Below are 14,672 nucleotides of genomic sequence, written 5' to 3'. Positions count from 1 at the left end.
CTACAAAATTAGCATGAGGTCCCTTCATAGACTATACAATATATACTGAGATAGATGCGCATCTCTGCTCGCAGTATAATTTACGACTAAAACGTCCTGAAGATGGCGCTGTTCACAAATGTTTAGTACCCCCTGTATGCACTAGATGGCGTACCCTGTAGTACCGTTTTCATACTTAATTATTAATCATTTTCATTAAAAACAAAACAAATTGACCTTGCTCAAAATTTGTTTGCATTAGGAGCACAGTTAGATCAATTTGTTTTGTTTACTATTGTTATAGGGTTACTACTTCAAAATAAAACAACTTATATTAAATATCATTTTTTATTCTTTTTATGTTTTTCAAAATAATTGAAAGCTTTTAATTTTATATGGTCATCTTTATCAAAATTTGTAATTTTACCATTTAAAATTCTATTTACATTAGTGCACCAACTATGGATAATTAATTTAATCGAAAGATCATTAATGAACTCAATCAACTGCGATTTGTGTAAATCACAAGTAATCATATTATAGTCACGTGCACAATTTAACAAGAATTTCATTTTGTCTTTTAAACGAAGTGATTCGGGTGATATACGTAAGCATGCAACGATCAAATAATATATTTCATTCATTAGTTCATTGAATTTTTTATTCGGATAAAATAAAGATTTCTTTGTATAATCAATTTCATAATTAAATGATTGTTTATTAATCGTAGAGCTACAAAAATCACGCATGCATATTTCACAATTTCTAAAAACTTTGATTTTACATTTTTTTATGATATATCCAGTTACATATTTTTTTGATTCATCATGCACTACATTGTTAACATTACTTTTTATGTTACCCATCACCGTTATCAAAGAATCAACTTCACATGCAAAATCATCATTCGAGGAAGTACATGCAGGTGTATTTATTAAATGATTTAGTGATTGAAATAAATAATTATTATCTTTTTCACAATTAGCATTAAGAGAATGTGGTGAATTAAAATTGTTAATAATCAACGTCTTATAGGCATTTATGAATTGATTACATGATGGATTGGTATTTCTAATTCCATTACTTCTAATACTACTGAAAAAATTTTCTAATGGATCCTGATTAAAATTTCTTGTTAATAAACTATTTACATTGTGATTAGTATTCAAATCAACCCACATTTCTTTAAAAGTTTTAATATTATTAATCCAATTCTTGATTGAGGGAATCGATTCAAATTTAACTACATTACCTTGATTATTATGAGTAATTGATTGAAATTTGATTGATTCTAATACAGGCAGTAAATTATTCCATAGTTGGATGTGCGGTGAATTAGTTTTAAAACACGATTTATATTTTTTTGTCGAAATTTGATAAGAATGACCATTAAATGAATCAAATAATTGATCAAAAATCAATAAAAAATCAGCTGTTTGTTGGCATTCCGAAGGAAGTATCTCATGTTCTGAAACAAAAGAATTTACAATGAATAAATTGCACAATTGGCAATCCAGCAACAGCTGAATTAATTGTTATAATTGAGGAACTAGTTGATGTTTACTTACTAGCTAAAAATCGGAGTGCTGCAGACACTCTCTGGCTAAAAACTTGTGCAGCATGTTTTACTTTCATCTTCGGAATTTTACTTTCAATTACATGGCTTTCTGTAATTTTGTTTACCAATCTTATCTCATCATCCCCTGTATCTACATTTAAAAGCATACGCAAATGTTCCCATTTTGCCCACTTGACCTCACCATTTTGTAAGAATTTGGCATCTTTTTTTAATAAATTATTCCTTATGCCTTTTAATAGGTGAGGCGTGTCAAATAAAGGATAAACCTTTATGTTCTCTACTTCAAAAGCGCCAGAATTGTACTCCTCCCCGGCTCTTAAATATTTTTCGCGGGTCTCTGCTTGCAGCATCTTTATAACTCTTGTGTTGGTAGTAGCTTGGTCACATATTGTTGCTACTACCGTTAAGCCAATTTCTGTGAGCTGCAATATACATTGTTTTATTAATTTTTTTAAGTCTGGCGCTTTTGTTGAGCCTGTACAAAATGTGTAGCAAATGGGTTGTTTGTATTTGCTTTTTATGCTTTTAATCATGAGTACAAGGGCATGGTCAGCCAGAGATTGCCTGCATGTGGGCCCCAGGTCTTCGAAACCAATAATTTTACCTAATTTAATGTTGTATTCCAGACCTGGAGCCAAAGAAACCTCATCAAAGAGCAAATTAACTAATTTGCTCTCATTATTTAAATTTTTGACAGCATTTTTTAAATTAGAAATTATAATATTATTTATGCCTGGCACAATTGTCACTGCACTAAGCATTTTTTGTATTGCTCTTTTTGAGGGCAAAACAAACATGTTTTGTAAAAGCCTATAAGCTTTTGGGCTTTGCTTGTATATAGTTAAGCCCATTATTTTTCTTTTTCAGAGAATCTTCTGCCTTTTGGTTTTTTTAAACCTTTTATTTGCAGCAATGTAAATAAACGCGAGGTTTCAGGCAACTTTTCAGCAAATTTCAAAAACGACTCCTTCATTGCGATTTGTTTTGCACATTGCATAAGTGTTTTTTGATGTTTATATTTTTTTCTCAGTTTTTCAATACCATTTTTAAGTCGTATTATTGTCCTTTTTGTTGTTATGTCCATTATTTTATTTTTGGTATCTGAAAATAAAAAATATGTATAATAAATAACAGTAATAAAAAAAACACAAACATAATTGTTAGTAAGGATTGGGGAGCTATAAATTGTAAGTATCCGACAAAATCTCCAAAAAGACATAACACAGACATAAAAGTTAAGTTAATAAGAATAAATAACTACCTAATATATATGTGTAATTTAAACTTATTTATACATTTATAGGAAGGATTTGTGGTTTATATAAATTACAAGTTTTGTAGTTAAACTGGATGAAAATGAGTAACTTAAAAATATAATTAAGGTAATTTAGTATAAAAAGAACTTAGAGTTTGTTTATACATAGAATGCCTCGTTGGTCGAGTGGTCGAAAGTGGGACTGCCGGACAAAGGGTCTCGGGTACGAATCTGGGGTCGGACAAAGTATTACTGGGTTTTAGTCGGTTTTTCGAAAATTTCTTAGTAATAGCACGATGTCTGGAATTGTGCCTAGTATATAGCAATAGGTTCACCCCCTATTACATGGGACTTATAACAAAAATGGTGAAAAGTGGGTGAACAATGGCATTACATGCCATAATGTGCACTTCTGCCTAACCCTTCGAGGATAAAAGGCGTGACGTTATAAAAAAAGATTATTTATCATATCTTAATGCTTATGATGCATGTAACTCTACGATTTTCTCGCACTACACTTGAATTTATGTGTATTTATTTACAAATACAAGTATTAAGGAGGATGCCAGAGCTTCTTTGATATCTGGTCCCACTTCCAATAGCTATGTGTGTTATATCATTGGATAGGTAATTTTGAGCTGAATAAAAGTTCAGAGTTATTCTTTATTAAACATTGTAATTTTATCAGTAGCCAAGTAATGCTATTTTTGCGTCATAATTGCATTTGTTATTTATACTATTTATACACGTACTGTCTCTGAAAGGACTAAGATTTGGAACTTGGTGCCATAGTAACTTTTATTCAGCTTAAAATTACCTATCCAATGATGTAACACACATTAGAAGGTGGGACTAGGATTTGCATCTTCCTTTACAACATACAAACTCAGGTACACACCATCACAGAGATCAAGAACAATAATTTTGGGATCACACAAAGAGTTGTTCAGAGCGGGAATTGAACCCACGAAACAATACTCAGCAATCGGTTGTTCAACAACTGCGTCAACTGTTAAGTCAATTTTAACGAACTCATAACTAAAAAAGCTTTAGTACTTACTCATATATGACATTGATCTCCTTTTTTCTGGTGTACAGTAGATTGGTGCTGGTTCTGCAATGAATAAAACAAAATATTAAATCAACGTAAAAAATATACAAAGGACTACCACACACTCAGCTATCTTTTGTTAATTTAATGACACACTATACAATGTGAATAGTAGTTTTGTCGCATTTTGATTTTGAGAGACAGTGTCACAAATGCTGTAATCTATTTTACGCTCTTTTTTTTTCAAGAAAATATAAATTTAATTTCTCGTAATGTAAAAAAAATATAAAGAATATTTCAATTAAAATTTCAAAATATAAGTTCGCGCTACATTTTACCGTACAAAGAACTATCATTAAAATTGTAAAATATTGACAGAGGTTGATGCATAATTTGGAGTTGAACCTTGATTAGAGGCTGACATAAAAAAATCATAAAAATGGGTTTATAATTGACGACATATTTTCAATCAGTCGCAAAATTTTAGATATATTAAACTACGACTTTATAGGTAAATATATTAGACATTCATTGTTAAAATAAAAAAATAAAAAAAATAAAGCAATTATGTTTAAACATGTTTTATTTTATTTTAATTATAATGTATATAATAGAATATCAATGTATGTATATAATAGAATATCTATACTAATTTACTTCTTGTATGTAGATTTTATCGGTTACATAATTCAAACGATATTTTTGCACGATTGAAATCATCACTATATCTCTAGTGAAACTACAATTCAAACGCCAAACGTCTTCACGACGCACCGAAACGACTATAGTAATAAAACAAATATAATAAACACTAATTTAATAATACTTACCAACATAATCAGATACAACATCTGTCAAATTCGATGGGCCAGGTGTGGGGTCCGAATATATGTCAACTTCTGCGTTCATGGAATGGCCTGAAATTAGAAAAAAATATCCTGAAACCTTATGACTATTATTGACATATGAGAATGACTGATGCGACATGAGCTCAAGTATCAATTATGTTTAAACATGTTTTATTTTATTTTAATTATAATGTATATAATAGAATATCTATGTATGTATATAATAGAATATCTATGTATGTATATAATAGAATATCTATACTAATTTACTTCTTGTATGTAGATTTTATCGGTTACATAATTCAAACGATATTTTTGCACGATTGAAATCATCACTATATCTCTAGTGAAACTACAATTCAAACGCCAGACGTCTTCACGACGCACCGAAACGACTATAGTAATAAAACAAATATAATAAACACTAATTTAATAATACTTACCAACATAATCAGATACAACATCTGTCAAATTCGATGGGCCAGGTGTGGGGTCCGAATATATGTCAACTTCTGCGTTCATGGAATGGCCTGAAATTAGAAAAAAAATATCCTGAAATCTTATGACTATTATTGACATATGAGAATGACTGATGCGACATGAGCTCAAGTATCAAAACGAGCAATGTATAATTAGGTATTTTGATTTTTTAAATTCTCAATAGTAGCATGGGATGTGCTGACGAGATGAAAGTCACAGCAAAGTAGGCGAAAGCTGCTTGTTCAAAGATAGGTTACGTGTGCATCACAGTATGACGAATAGAAACTTAAAAAGCGAGAAGCAGAGTTTTAAATGTTTAGAAATTAAAACGTTTTACCATTACCTAAAAATAATGTTGGCACTGCATTTTGAGTCAAATAATGAGAAGGCAATCGGTAGCTTTTGTTAAAATGTCTACCACAAATTCTGAATTTTTTACAAATGTAATCATCCCCTTTTTCTTGATCAGCTGGTTTAAGCACCGATTTCCATTGTTTGAATCGATCAATCTGTTCCAATTTCAATGAATTTGGATTTGGGAATTTGTGTAAAGGATCTGAAATATAATAACATTAAAAATTATCAAATGTGGTTATCACTCAAAAAAAGTGTAAATTTTCCTTAATTTTACATTGCATATCAATAGGTACATTGCAAAAGAGTTTCGTAAGGTATTAATAATGTTATAATAAAATTAAATAATCATAACTGTATATATGTGTATTTTAGTATCATTGTAAATTAGTTTTTAAATGTGTAGATATAATAAATAATATAGCTTTCATATCGAGACCAATCAAAACTTTCATATCAAATTATTAAGGAAATACAAGTATAGCCTACATAGTCTGAGTCCTACAATCTACAGATATATACTCATGTTAACAAAATGAAATAAAGTTATGTAAACAAATATAAAATTTGGAATCGGAAAACATGTCTTACCGTTATCATTACAGGAACAACCAAAATAGCACTTGTTAAAAGTTTTTTGCGACATTTTGTTTTGAAACCCAAATCGAGAAAGAAAAATCAGAAGTCCGTTGTCGTAGCCAGGTCAAACGTAAATGCAGCAAACAAAGTCCAAATACACAGAATCAAGTCACAAAATTATTACGGATCTCAGAAAGTCCAGATTTACAAAGCCAAGACGTAGAAAATTAATACGGGAACACGGTAGTAACAGGAACTCAAACAGCGCAAAACAATAATGGCGGCAGAAACTCAGAAAAGTTTCAAAAGGTAATTCCTAGTATTGCCATGTAAATCGAGTAAGGTTTTTATATTTCAAGTTTATAAATATGATTATTTACATTTACATAAAATACTTATATTTTTTGTTTCAATTAAATATTTTAAAACCCGTAAAAAAATAATATTTTTCTGATTTAATACATAGACATAAATTTACACTGCCATCTTGTGACATCTTAACATAACTTGCCTAAAAGTTTTTCATTGCCGTCCAGAAGATGGCGCAGCTTTCTTCGTAATTTTTTGAAATGATTTTTGTAGGGGAGATGCATGGCCCTGGGTCCCTTGTCCGAAAGTGGCAAGTTTCTGAGATATTCAACATAACTTATTGGTTTTGGTCAAAAAATCCCGAATTGATTAAAAATTAAAAATCAATAAATAAAAAAAAAACTTGTTTGAGTTGTTTTAGTTTTCATCTGTTGCCAATAAACATTTATTAATACTAACTAGCTTTTGCCCGCGACTTCGTTCGCGTGGAATAGTGACTTCCGGCAAATTTTCGTTTTAACCACAGAGTTCCCGATGTCGGGGGATCTCTTCAAAAATGAGATGTGGAAGATATTCTAGGGAACTCCTCAAAAATCAACATAATGAGCTCTGCGTTTGAATTTAATAGATGTATACTCACTTAGGGCATTGAAAAAATAGTTTAAAAACAAATTAATAACTTGACGATAATTAGAGTGTAATGAAAAAAGGGCACTTTCAAAGGGCGTGAGGTTAGTTTACGCGCCCACCTCCTCCCTAGCTAGCATGACTGTTTCGCAGGAGGAGACGGCATCCCAGTCCCCCTCGCCGCGCACCATGGCTTGAACTAATGCCGGACGCGAGAGCTTCCCATCGCCGACCACATCTCTGAGAACACGGCGATGCTCAGCCCATGCAGGGTACACAGGGTCCTCCGGACGGTTCTCGTAGTGACGACAGCTGGTCGTTCCTTCCTGCCCTATCAGAAATAGTTATCTCCCGAAACTTCTATGTCCAGTAAGCACTTGTGTCGGGCCGTAGGTAAGGACGCCGTAGTCTCTCAAGCCGCTCCTAAATACGGGGAATTAGATACGCTGCAAGTTATGGCACCAGACTCTGTGTGATCCACAAATTGTTGTTTCGGGTCTGGGTGTCATATATTATGTATCATATGTGAACTTGTATGTTTGTGAACGCACCCACCACACAGGAGAAAATCCTAATGTGGGGCAACGTTTTTTTAAAAACAAACAAAAACACATTTTTTTTTCAACCCATTATTGAACGAGAACCAATGATTGAAAACATTGGATAATACCTACCAATAGTCGCAGAGCCTAGTCCGATATGGTACTTACTATCCTAAACCTCGGCATTCACCTGCATTATCAGCCACCGCCACACGTGCATTTTTCATGCTGTTCTCGCGTGCGAATTCCGAAAAACGCGCGTAAAATCAAAGAAGTAATGTGTGCGTTACGCTGTGGAGTTAAGGTTGAATTTGTTATGTTCTTGGTAAGACGCTTCGACTCTGCGCTAGTATAAATCTACCCTTATTTACAGCACTGAATTTTTTCAAAGAATATTATTTTCCTACTCAGAGTTCGAAACACTACGTCTTGCGTGCTTATAATAATTATGTTCGTACAAGTCCCCCCCCCCCCCCGTGTGCAGTTAGCAAGTTGTGCAATCGTCAGATGTTGCTGCTTCGTTATAATTTGGTAAAACTGAATATTTTTAGTGTTGCTCCATTGCAGCAAGCATGTGAACAGCTAGGCTAAGCTGAACGTGAGCTTATGCTTGCCATCTCAACATAGGTTTAAGTCTTCAAACAAGCATTCTTTTCTTATTAATATTCTCATTGAATTTTAAAATATTATTGCAGTAGTTTTAAGTTTTATTTATATACATGGACATAGATGTGTGACAAAGATAAAAGAATTACACCTGTTGCTGGCGTGAAGATACCCAATAATACTTTAACTTCTGCTTGGTATACATTTAATTTTAGTACTACTTGAACAGCTTTCATACTTTTTTTTTTGTGTAAATGCTAAATTCGTATAGCTGTTACCATTACAATACAACGAAATAGTCACCAATTTAATTTAGCCTATAGGAATAACATTAATCAAAGACTTATCATACGACACAAAAAAATGACAAGGAGATAGCAACTTCCTAGAGATAGTGACTAAGAAATATGTAATTACATTCAACAAAGGTGGACTTAATTAACAATGTATTTATATGTACCAAATTCTTATGTTTATTCAATCATTTAACATTGAGTCAAAACACAATTTCAATTTAATTGTTATCAATTTGTTGATATTTTTCATTAACCATTAACTACGGTTAAATCTGGTGTCAATACTTGAAGTTCTTCATGTTTATTCTAAACTTATAAACTTACAAAATAGTCTTTTACACTACACAAACTTATCATTCACTTAATTTCTTTGACATAAGCATCAAGTTCAGCATCTAACTGTTCTGCTGTGGGTATGGGACGTTTCCCACGGCCTGCTCCAGCACCTCCACGGCCAGGACGGCGAGCATTACCACGGGATCCACCTCCACCTTGATTTCGGTTTGGTCCACCTGCTCAAAGAAATAATATTGTTATAGTCAATTTAAAAGCTCCACAAGAGAACCTTAATATTAGTGATATCATTAGTGGTATTATAAGTACCTCTATTCATATTTCTCCTGACTGGTCCATTGCCGCCAGCGTTGCCACCGCCACCGCCAATTCGATTTCTTTCTTCATTTCTAAAGTTGCTTATCTCAGAAGTAGCTAATTGAATATTCATTGCTCTTCCATCTAATGGTACTCCATTGTATTGCTTCATAGCCTTTAATGCATCAGCTTTCCTCTCGAACACCACATCAGCAGTACCTTTAAACAATAGATACATTACTTATTAATCTCTCCTAAAATTATAATAGTAGGCAAGGTAAATGCACAAATAACATGGTTGAACTTACCTAAAGATCTTCCAGATCTATCATAATGTACAGCTGCACTTTTCAGAATTCCAAATTCTGAGAACAGCTCTTGTATGTCAGAATCGGAGACTCCAAAGTCTAAGTTGGATACTAATAACTTTGTGGGGCCAGTTGTGATAGATGGCATGGTGTTTCTTTGAATCTTCCGTTCACCAAAGTCATTGAACATGTCATGTTTCCATGCGCTGTTAACATCGCCCTGAAATAGTTGGTCCTTCAGAGCTAGCCGATTGGCAGCTCAATGCCTCATTGAACATGATTACACCGAGTGTAAAATTGTGGCATACACATTAGTACATACTCTGCTACATTTGTGTAACAATATACAAAATTACAATGTTATTACAAAACAATTACAATTATATTGATCTAGAAAGGAATTTCGTTTTTAACTTGCATTACATAATTGGATTTATTCGTCCCACAATATTAATGCAGTCCTTATTTTTCACACTGGATGGCACACACTCGCGTTGATTTTTGAACTGCATCTTGCAAATCAGGAATAACACCACAGCACTGTTCTTTGTAGACCCCTACCCGCAGCTCGGAGCCTTACAAGGCCCCATGTTGCAGGCAATGCAAGAGACACGATCCCACAAACTTTATCTAGCACTTCCACTACATCAGCGACAAGGTCGAATCGCAGATCCCGGAAAGTTGACATCTGTAGTGTTGTTAGCAGTGTTTGTTGCATTTTGATAGCCTTTGATGCCAAACTGCCGCGGACAGTATTTCAGTCGGAAACATTTCAGTATAATTTGTCACAAAAAATGACACGCGTTTACATTGGAGTGCTCTCTCGAAGCCAAATTTAGATCTTATGATCCAAGTCAGCAAGAGCAAAATTACATAAAGCAGTGAAGAACTGCCGCTACATATATGATGGCCAAATAGATAACTCGAGTCGTCATTGCAACTATCGTCCTTAGATTTGAGGGGGATTTTACAAGATGCGTCATTTCACCACGTTTGTCCGCCATTTGCAATTTGAGTTACCGTTTAAGTAATTATTTACCCTTGAGTAATTTGTTGATTTAGATATACCGCCACGGTTTCTACCGCGCAAAACGCCCCCCGTGCGGCCATTTCTAAATCCACCACCAGCTGCTCCACCACGGCCGCCACCAGGTTTTCTTGCTGTATTGAATTTACGTCCAGCGCCGCCGCCCCTGCTTGGTGCTTTTTTATTAGCTTTTATGATGTCATCTAAAGCCATTTCAATTTGATCAACCATTTTGATAGTTGTAGATAGATATTTTCTATTTAATTACAATTATTTTCACAAACGCGCGTCAACTGCTTCGCGAAATCGAAGACAAAGAGAGAGAAAAATAATTGCACACACAGTACACAGCTACTACGCAATAAAAAGTAATATGATGAACGATTGATCGAAGAAGTTTGAATGAAAAGAATTACAGATAAAACAGAGAGCATAGACTCGTTGATGTTATAGACACATTATCGTGACATGGCGTGTCGTAGCACACCAGATTTATGCGATATTATCGACCGATAATAACGCAACTGTGTGTGGGAGCCTTTACATAAGTTTTTGTGTAAATGTTGCTTATTCAATCAAGTATTTTCGAATATTGACCACGGCACTACGACACACCTTGCTACGATAATATATTTCTGCCTTTATAGTAAAAGTTTATGGTGGCTAGCAGGTGGTTAATAATCTTTTTTTATTCTATGCATTCATCTGTCAAAGCCGTCAATGTCACTTCACTCATTTTAGCTTGTGTGCTGTGTTTATAGTTTTTGCTATTGCCGAATCCTTCTCTTTCTATGCTATTATAGCAGATTTATTTTAGGTTATAATCTTATTGGGTATTTTATGATATGCATAGATCGAAATAATTTTATAAACAAATAAAAATACGTTAAATCTGTGGAAACAAATCATAAAATGGCATTGAATAAGTATATGCACCCTCGTAACATTTACAAAACTCCTCCTGATTTTGGGAAGTTATCAATACTTTACCCAGAATTTGCAGCTATATCAAAATCGGTAAGTTTTACAAAAAAATATATATATACATAATAAATAAGATCTAAAGGTATAGGTTACATTTAAATTTATCACCTGTATAGTTTGTTGTATCCTTTACCATTTGACTCTGATGTAAACAATGGTTTGCCTACCAATTTTACCAGAATTACCAACTAATTTAAGAGAAGTAGCTAACATTGTTGTGATTTAATATTGTTAAATTTTATACCTATACTTATAATAATATAATAATCTCTCTCTCTGAGTATTTCATAGGTTTTTCCAAATGATTTTTTCAGACATTATAAAATTGATATTCCATTCTGTTCATTCTGTTTCAGGATGTAACTGGTAAAATAGGAATAGACTTCAAAGATCCACATGCATTGAGAGTCCTTACTAAATGCCTTCTCAAATCAGATTTTAATCTTGAAGTGGATATTCCTGCTGACAGATTAGTTCCAACATTACCTTTAAGACTAAATTATATTTTATGGATTGAAGATTTAATGGAAGCTATACAAAGAAAGGAGAATATCAGAGGGTTGGATATTGGTAAGTATGGTTATCTCAGTTTGGCTGTCAACACTTACTTCTGAATATATCATCATCAAATGGTTTTATACATGAGATATTTTCAATTAAATGTAATTATTGTTTATATTTATTTAAAATTCTCTACATTTACATTTTTAAATACTATACATACAAAATAAATAAAATAATATTTAAAAATATAAAAATAGGAGCCAACCAGTAGCGGAAGCGTGGTCCAAGCCACCGGTGGTTAAGGCTCCAAGGTGGTTAGGTTAATTATTGTTATTATTACAGGAACTGGAGCATGTGCCATTTACCCTCTGTTAGCTGCTGTCAAAAATAAATGGAACTTTGTTGGAACGGAAAGTGACACAGAAAGTTTTACCAAAGCTGAAGAAAATGTTCAAAAAAATAGTTTACAAGAATTTATAAAATGTGTGTATTGTCTTAATTTATAAATTATGCTTTGCTCTATAATATTTGAGACAGTTATCTACTGCTGATGTAAGAAAGAGGAGAGAAAGACCAAATGAAGCTTTATATAGTGATAATATTTAAAAGGCAAAAAAGTGTATTTTAACCATGTCTGATTAGAAAGAATGGAAGACAAATGCTATACTTAGTTCATTATAAGTTTATAGCCCTTGCAAATATATAATTATAATATAATTTATAACACAAAATGTTTTCTTTTTTTACAGTAACAAAAAACTCTACTAAATCTATTATTTCTCATCTATTTACAAATGATGATAAGGAACAGTTTGATTTCTGCATGTGCAATCCACCATTCTACAGTAATTTGCAAGAATTGTGTGAATCACGAAGCCCAGCAAGGTAAAAAAACTTATAATTTTAAATTTCTGCTTGATAAAGTTAATAAAAACTGTTTTTTTTTTCTTAAATATACTACTGCATTTTATTTTCCTGCAATACAGATACAGACATATCAACATGTAAAAAAATATTGCTGATTATTACAGACTGCCTCCAAAGAACGGGTTTACAGGATCTCCCCAAGAGTTAATCACAGAAGGAGGAGAGCTAGAATTTTGTAGACAGATCATTAGAGAGAGTAAACAATACAGGGATAAAATACTGTGAGTTTTTAGTGCTTTTTCTTTATATACTACTAATATGTTGTTTTTACAGTTTTTCATTATTAATTTACATTTCAGAATATTTACTACAATGGTGGGTCACAAATACAATTTAAGTGTATTATTAGAAGACTTAAAGTCTGAAGGAATTACACATACTCATACTGAGTTCTGTCAAGGTCGGGTGACTAGATGGGGACTAGCTTGGACATATCAACAGTATGATTTATATGAATTAGGTATGATAAATAATTTACACTCATATAGACTTGTCTATCAGAAAATGCTGTATTAACCGTTATTTTGATTTGTTTCAGTACCTCCAAGAGGAAAAGCAAGGAAGAAACATAAACCAACAATTTTCTTATTGCCTGAATTAACCAGTTGTGAAGGTAGTGTTGAAACAGCCCTAAATAAAATGAAAGGGATGCTTGACATTTTATGTATTCAACATAAAATACTTGATAAGAGAGGAAGCAATATCACATTAGATATTGTAGCCAAAAGTAACACTTGGTCCAACCAAAGACGAAAAAGAAGACTCCAAAATAGAACGGAAAGTGATGCTAAAGTGCCTAAATTACATACACAGCAAGATATGGTGTTACCAAATCCAATTAACAATCAAATAGATGGTGAATCAGAACTTGAAGCTTCAGACACATCATTCAATATTGATGATAATATCACCAATCAAAGTGAAATAAATGAAAGCAAACAAGATACAAGTTCAGTCAATTCCACAAATAAAGATGAGCCCCTAGTACATGCCTTTTTAAAATTAGTGAAGAAAGACAATATCCTCCTGGAGTTAGAGTTTCTTGATGGCTGTGCTGGAAAGGAAGGCTTACATCAAATAGCACAATATATTAAAAACAATTGGAAATAAAATGTGTTTTATTTCATAATATATTCCTCCTAGTTTCCTACTAGAAAATAGTTGGCGCAGCGCAAATATAGACAGTGTACATCATCTTACTACACTATTTATAAAAAATAAATAAATGTGTTGTTAAGTTTCTAAATCTCGAGAACAGCTGAACTTATCTTTGTTGGATTTGTTATTGTTAGGAGAAGAATATTTGGACATTATAGAAAAAAAATTTACAAATATTCGTAATTTTTCCCCAAGATGAAACAAAGTTTGCGGGGTCCACTAGTATTAGAAATAGCGTAGCGGCTGGGCACCTTATGGGCTTTTTTTAATGGGCGATACCTTATGGGCCGCCTTTATACTGTAACTTGTCTTGAGATACCGATCCCAATGCAAATATTTTTAAATAAATCGTCTATTCAAAATATTTTCAGTCTGTAATTTATTTGGTGTTTTTATGACATTTTATAAATAAGGTGCATAATCCCTCATAATCATAGCGCACGGTGTATAGAGAGTCGCCCGAGGTCCTCGGAGGACTGTCTACCCGAGGGCCGTGGAGTCGATGATATCGTCGAGAGCGGCGTTGGTGGCGATGCCATGGACCGTGGTTTGTCTAACAATAATCATTCTATTTATTATTTTTAAACACAAAGCTCATAAGTTTATTTTTTTATGACTAGTATAGAACTTTCCATAGACTACAAAAAAGATTAATGTCAATGTCATCA

General features: G+C 32.9%; 3 protein-coding genes across 4 annotated transcripts; 1 reads left to right on the top strand and 2 right to left on the bottom strand.

Annotated features, from left to right (window-relative positions):
- Window positions 1–534: 534 nt before the first annotated feature.
- Window positions 535–6,729, bottom strand: LOC126911613 (uncharacterized). Of its 2 annotated transcripts, XM_050699627.1 has the most exons (7): window positions 6,138–6,729; window positions 5,536–5,748; window positions 5,156–5,242; window positions 4,695–4,781; window positions 3,874–3,927; window positions 1,548–2,659; window positions 535–1,447 (listed from the first exon to the last, which is right to left on the bottom strand). In XM_050699627.1, exons 1-6 carry the CDS (start codon window positions 6,190–6,192, stop codon window positions 2,409–2,411), a joined length of 747 nt encoding a protein of 248 aa, XP_050555584.1. In that variant the 5' UTR covers window positions 6,193–6,729; the 3' UTR covers window positions 535–1,447; window positions 1,548–2,408. The 2 variants fall into 2 exon arrangements, with proteins under 2 accessions (XP_050555584.1, XP_050555594.1); XM_050699637.1 differs by lacking the exon at window positions 4,695–4,781.
- A 1,668-nt stretch (window positions 6,730–8,397) lies between these two features.
- Window positions 8,398–10,830, bottom strand: LOC118268782 (THO complex subunit 4). The gene is made up of 4 exons (XM_035583446.2): window positions 10,444–10,830; window positions 9,405–9,624; window positions 9,109–9,315; window positions 8,398–9,017 (listed from the first exon to the last, which is right to left on the bottom strand). The coding sequence occupies exons 1-4, from the start codon at window positions 10,660–10,662 to the stop codon at window positions 8,863–8,865; spliced, it is 801 nt and encodes a 266-aa protein (XP_035439339.1). The 5' UTR covers window positions 10,663–10,830; the 3' UTR covers window positions 8,398–8,862.
- A 315-nt stretch (window positions 10,831–11,145) lies between these two features.
- LOC118268764 (U6 small nuclear RNA (adenine-(43)-N(6))-methyltransferase) lies at window positions 11,146–13,958 on the top strand. The gene is made up of 7 exons (XM_035583417.2): window positions 11,146–11,448; window positions 11,772–11,985; window positions 12,262–12,402; window positions 12,669–12,804; window positions 12,951–13,067; window positions 13,146–13,306; window positions 13,385–13,958. The coding sequence occupies exons 1-7, from the start codon at window positions 11,344–11,346 to the stop codon at window positions 13,954–13,956; spliced, it is 1,446 nt and encodes a 481-aa protein (XP_035439310.2). The 5' UTR covers window positions 11,146–11,343; the 3' UTR covers window positions 13,957–13,958.
- The last annotated feature ends 714 nt before the right edge of the window (window positions 13,959–14,672 follow it).

This window comes from Spodoptera frugiperda, chromosome 2 (assembly GCF_023101765.2).
Source record: "Spodoptera frugiperda isolate SF20-4 chromosome 2, AGI-APGP_CSIRO_Sfru_2.0, whole genome shotgun sequence".
Lineage (NCBI taxonomy): Eukaryota > Metazoa > Arthropoda > Insecta > Lepidoptera > Noctuidae > Spodoptera > Spodoptera frugiperda.
The sequence above is the reverse complement of the archived record's forward strand: the minus strand, read 5'-3'. Positions and strand labels throughout refer to the sequence as shown.

What these genes read in the sequence shown, in the direction of transcription:
- LOC126911613 (XM_050699627.1), bottom strand. Translation starts at nt 6,192, where the DNA reads ATGTCGCAAAAAACTTTTAACAAGTGCTATTTTGGTTGTTCCTGTAAT. An exon ending in AGTGCCAACATTATTTTTAG is followed by an intron (nt 5,243 to 5,535) that starts GTAATGGTAAAA and finishes TTCTAATTTCAG; the next exon opens with GCCATTCCATGAACGCAGAA. An exon ending in TGTTGTATCTGATTATGTTG is followed by an intron (nt 3,928 to 4,694) that starts GTAAGTATTATT and finishes TATTCATTGCAG; the next exon opens with AACCAGCACCAATCTACTGT.
- LOC118268782 (XM_035583446.2), bottom strand. Translation starts at nt 10,662, where the DNA reads ATGGTTGATCAAATTGAAATGGCTTTAGATGACATCATAAAAGCTAAT. An exon ending in TAGATCTGGAAGATCTTTAG is followed by an intron (nt 9,316 to 9,404) that starts GTAAGTTCAACC and finishes TATTGTTTAAAG; the next exon opens with GTACTGCTGATGTGGTGTTC. An exon ending in CAGGAGAAATATGAATAGAG is followed by an intron (nt 9,018 to 9,108) that starts GTACTTATAATA and finishes TTCTTTGAGCAG; the next exon opens with GTGGACCAAACCGAAATCAA.
- LOC118268764 (XM_035583417.2), top strand. Translation starts at nt 11,344, where the DNA reads ATGGCATTGAATAAGTATATGCACCCTCGTAACATTTACAAAACTCCT. An exon ending in TATCAGAGGGTTGGATATTG is followed by an intron (nt 11,986 to 12,261) that starts GTAAGTATGGTT and finishes TTATTATTACAG; the next exon opens with GAACTGGAGCATGTGCCATT. An exon ending in GAATCACGAAGCCCAGCAAG is followed by an intron (nt 12,805 to 12,950) that starts GTAAAAAAACTT and finishes TGATTATTACAG; the next exon opens with ACTGCCTCCAAAGAACGGGT.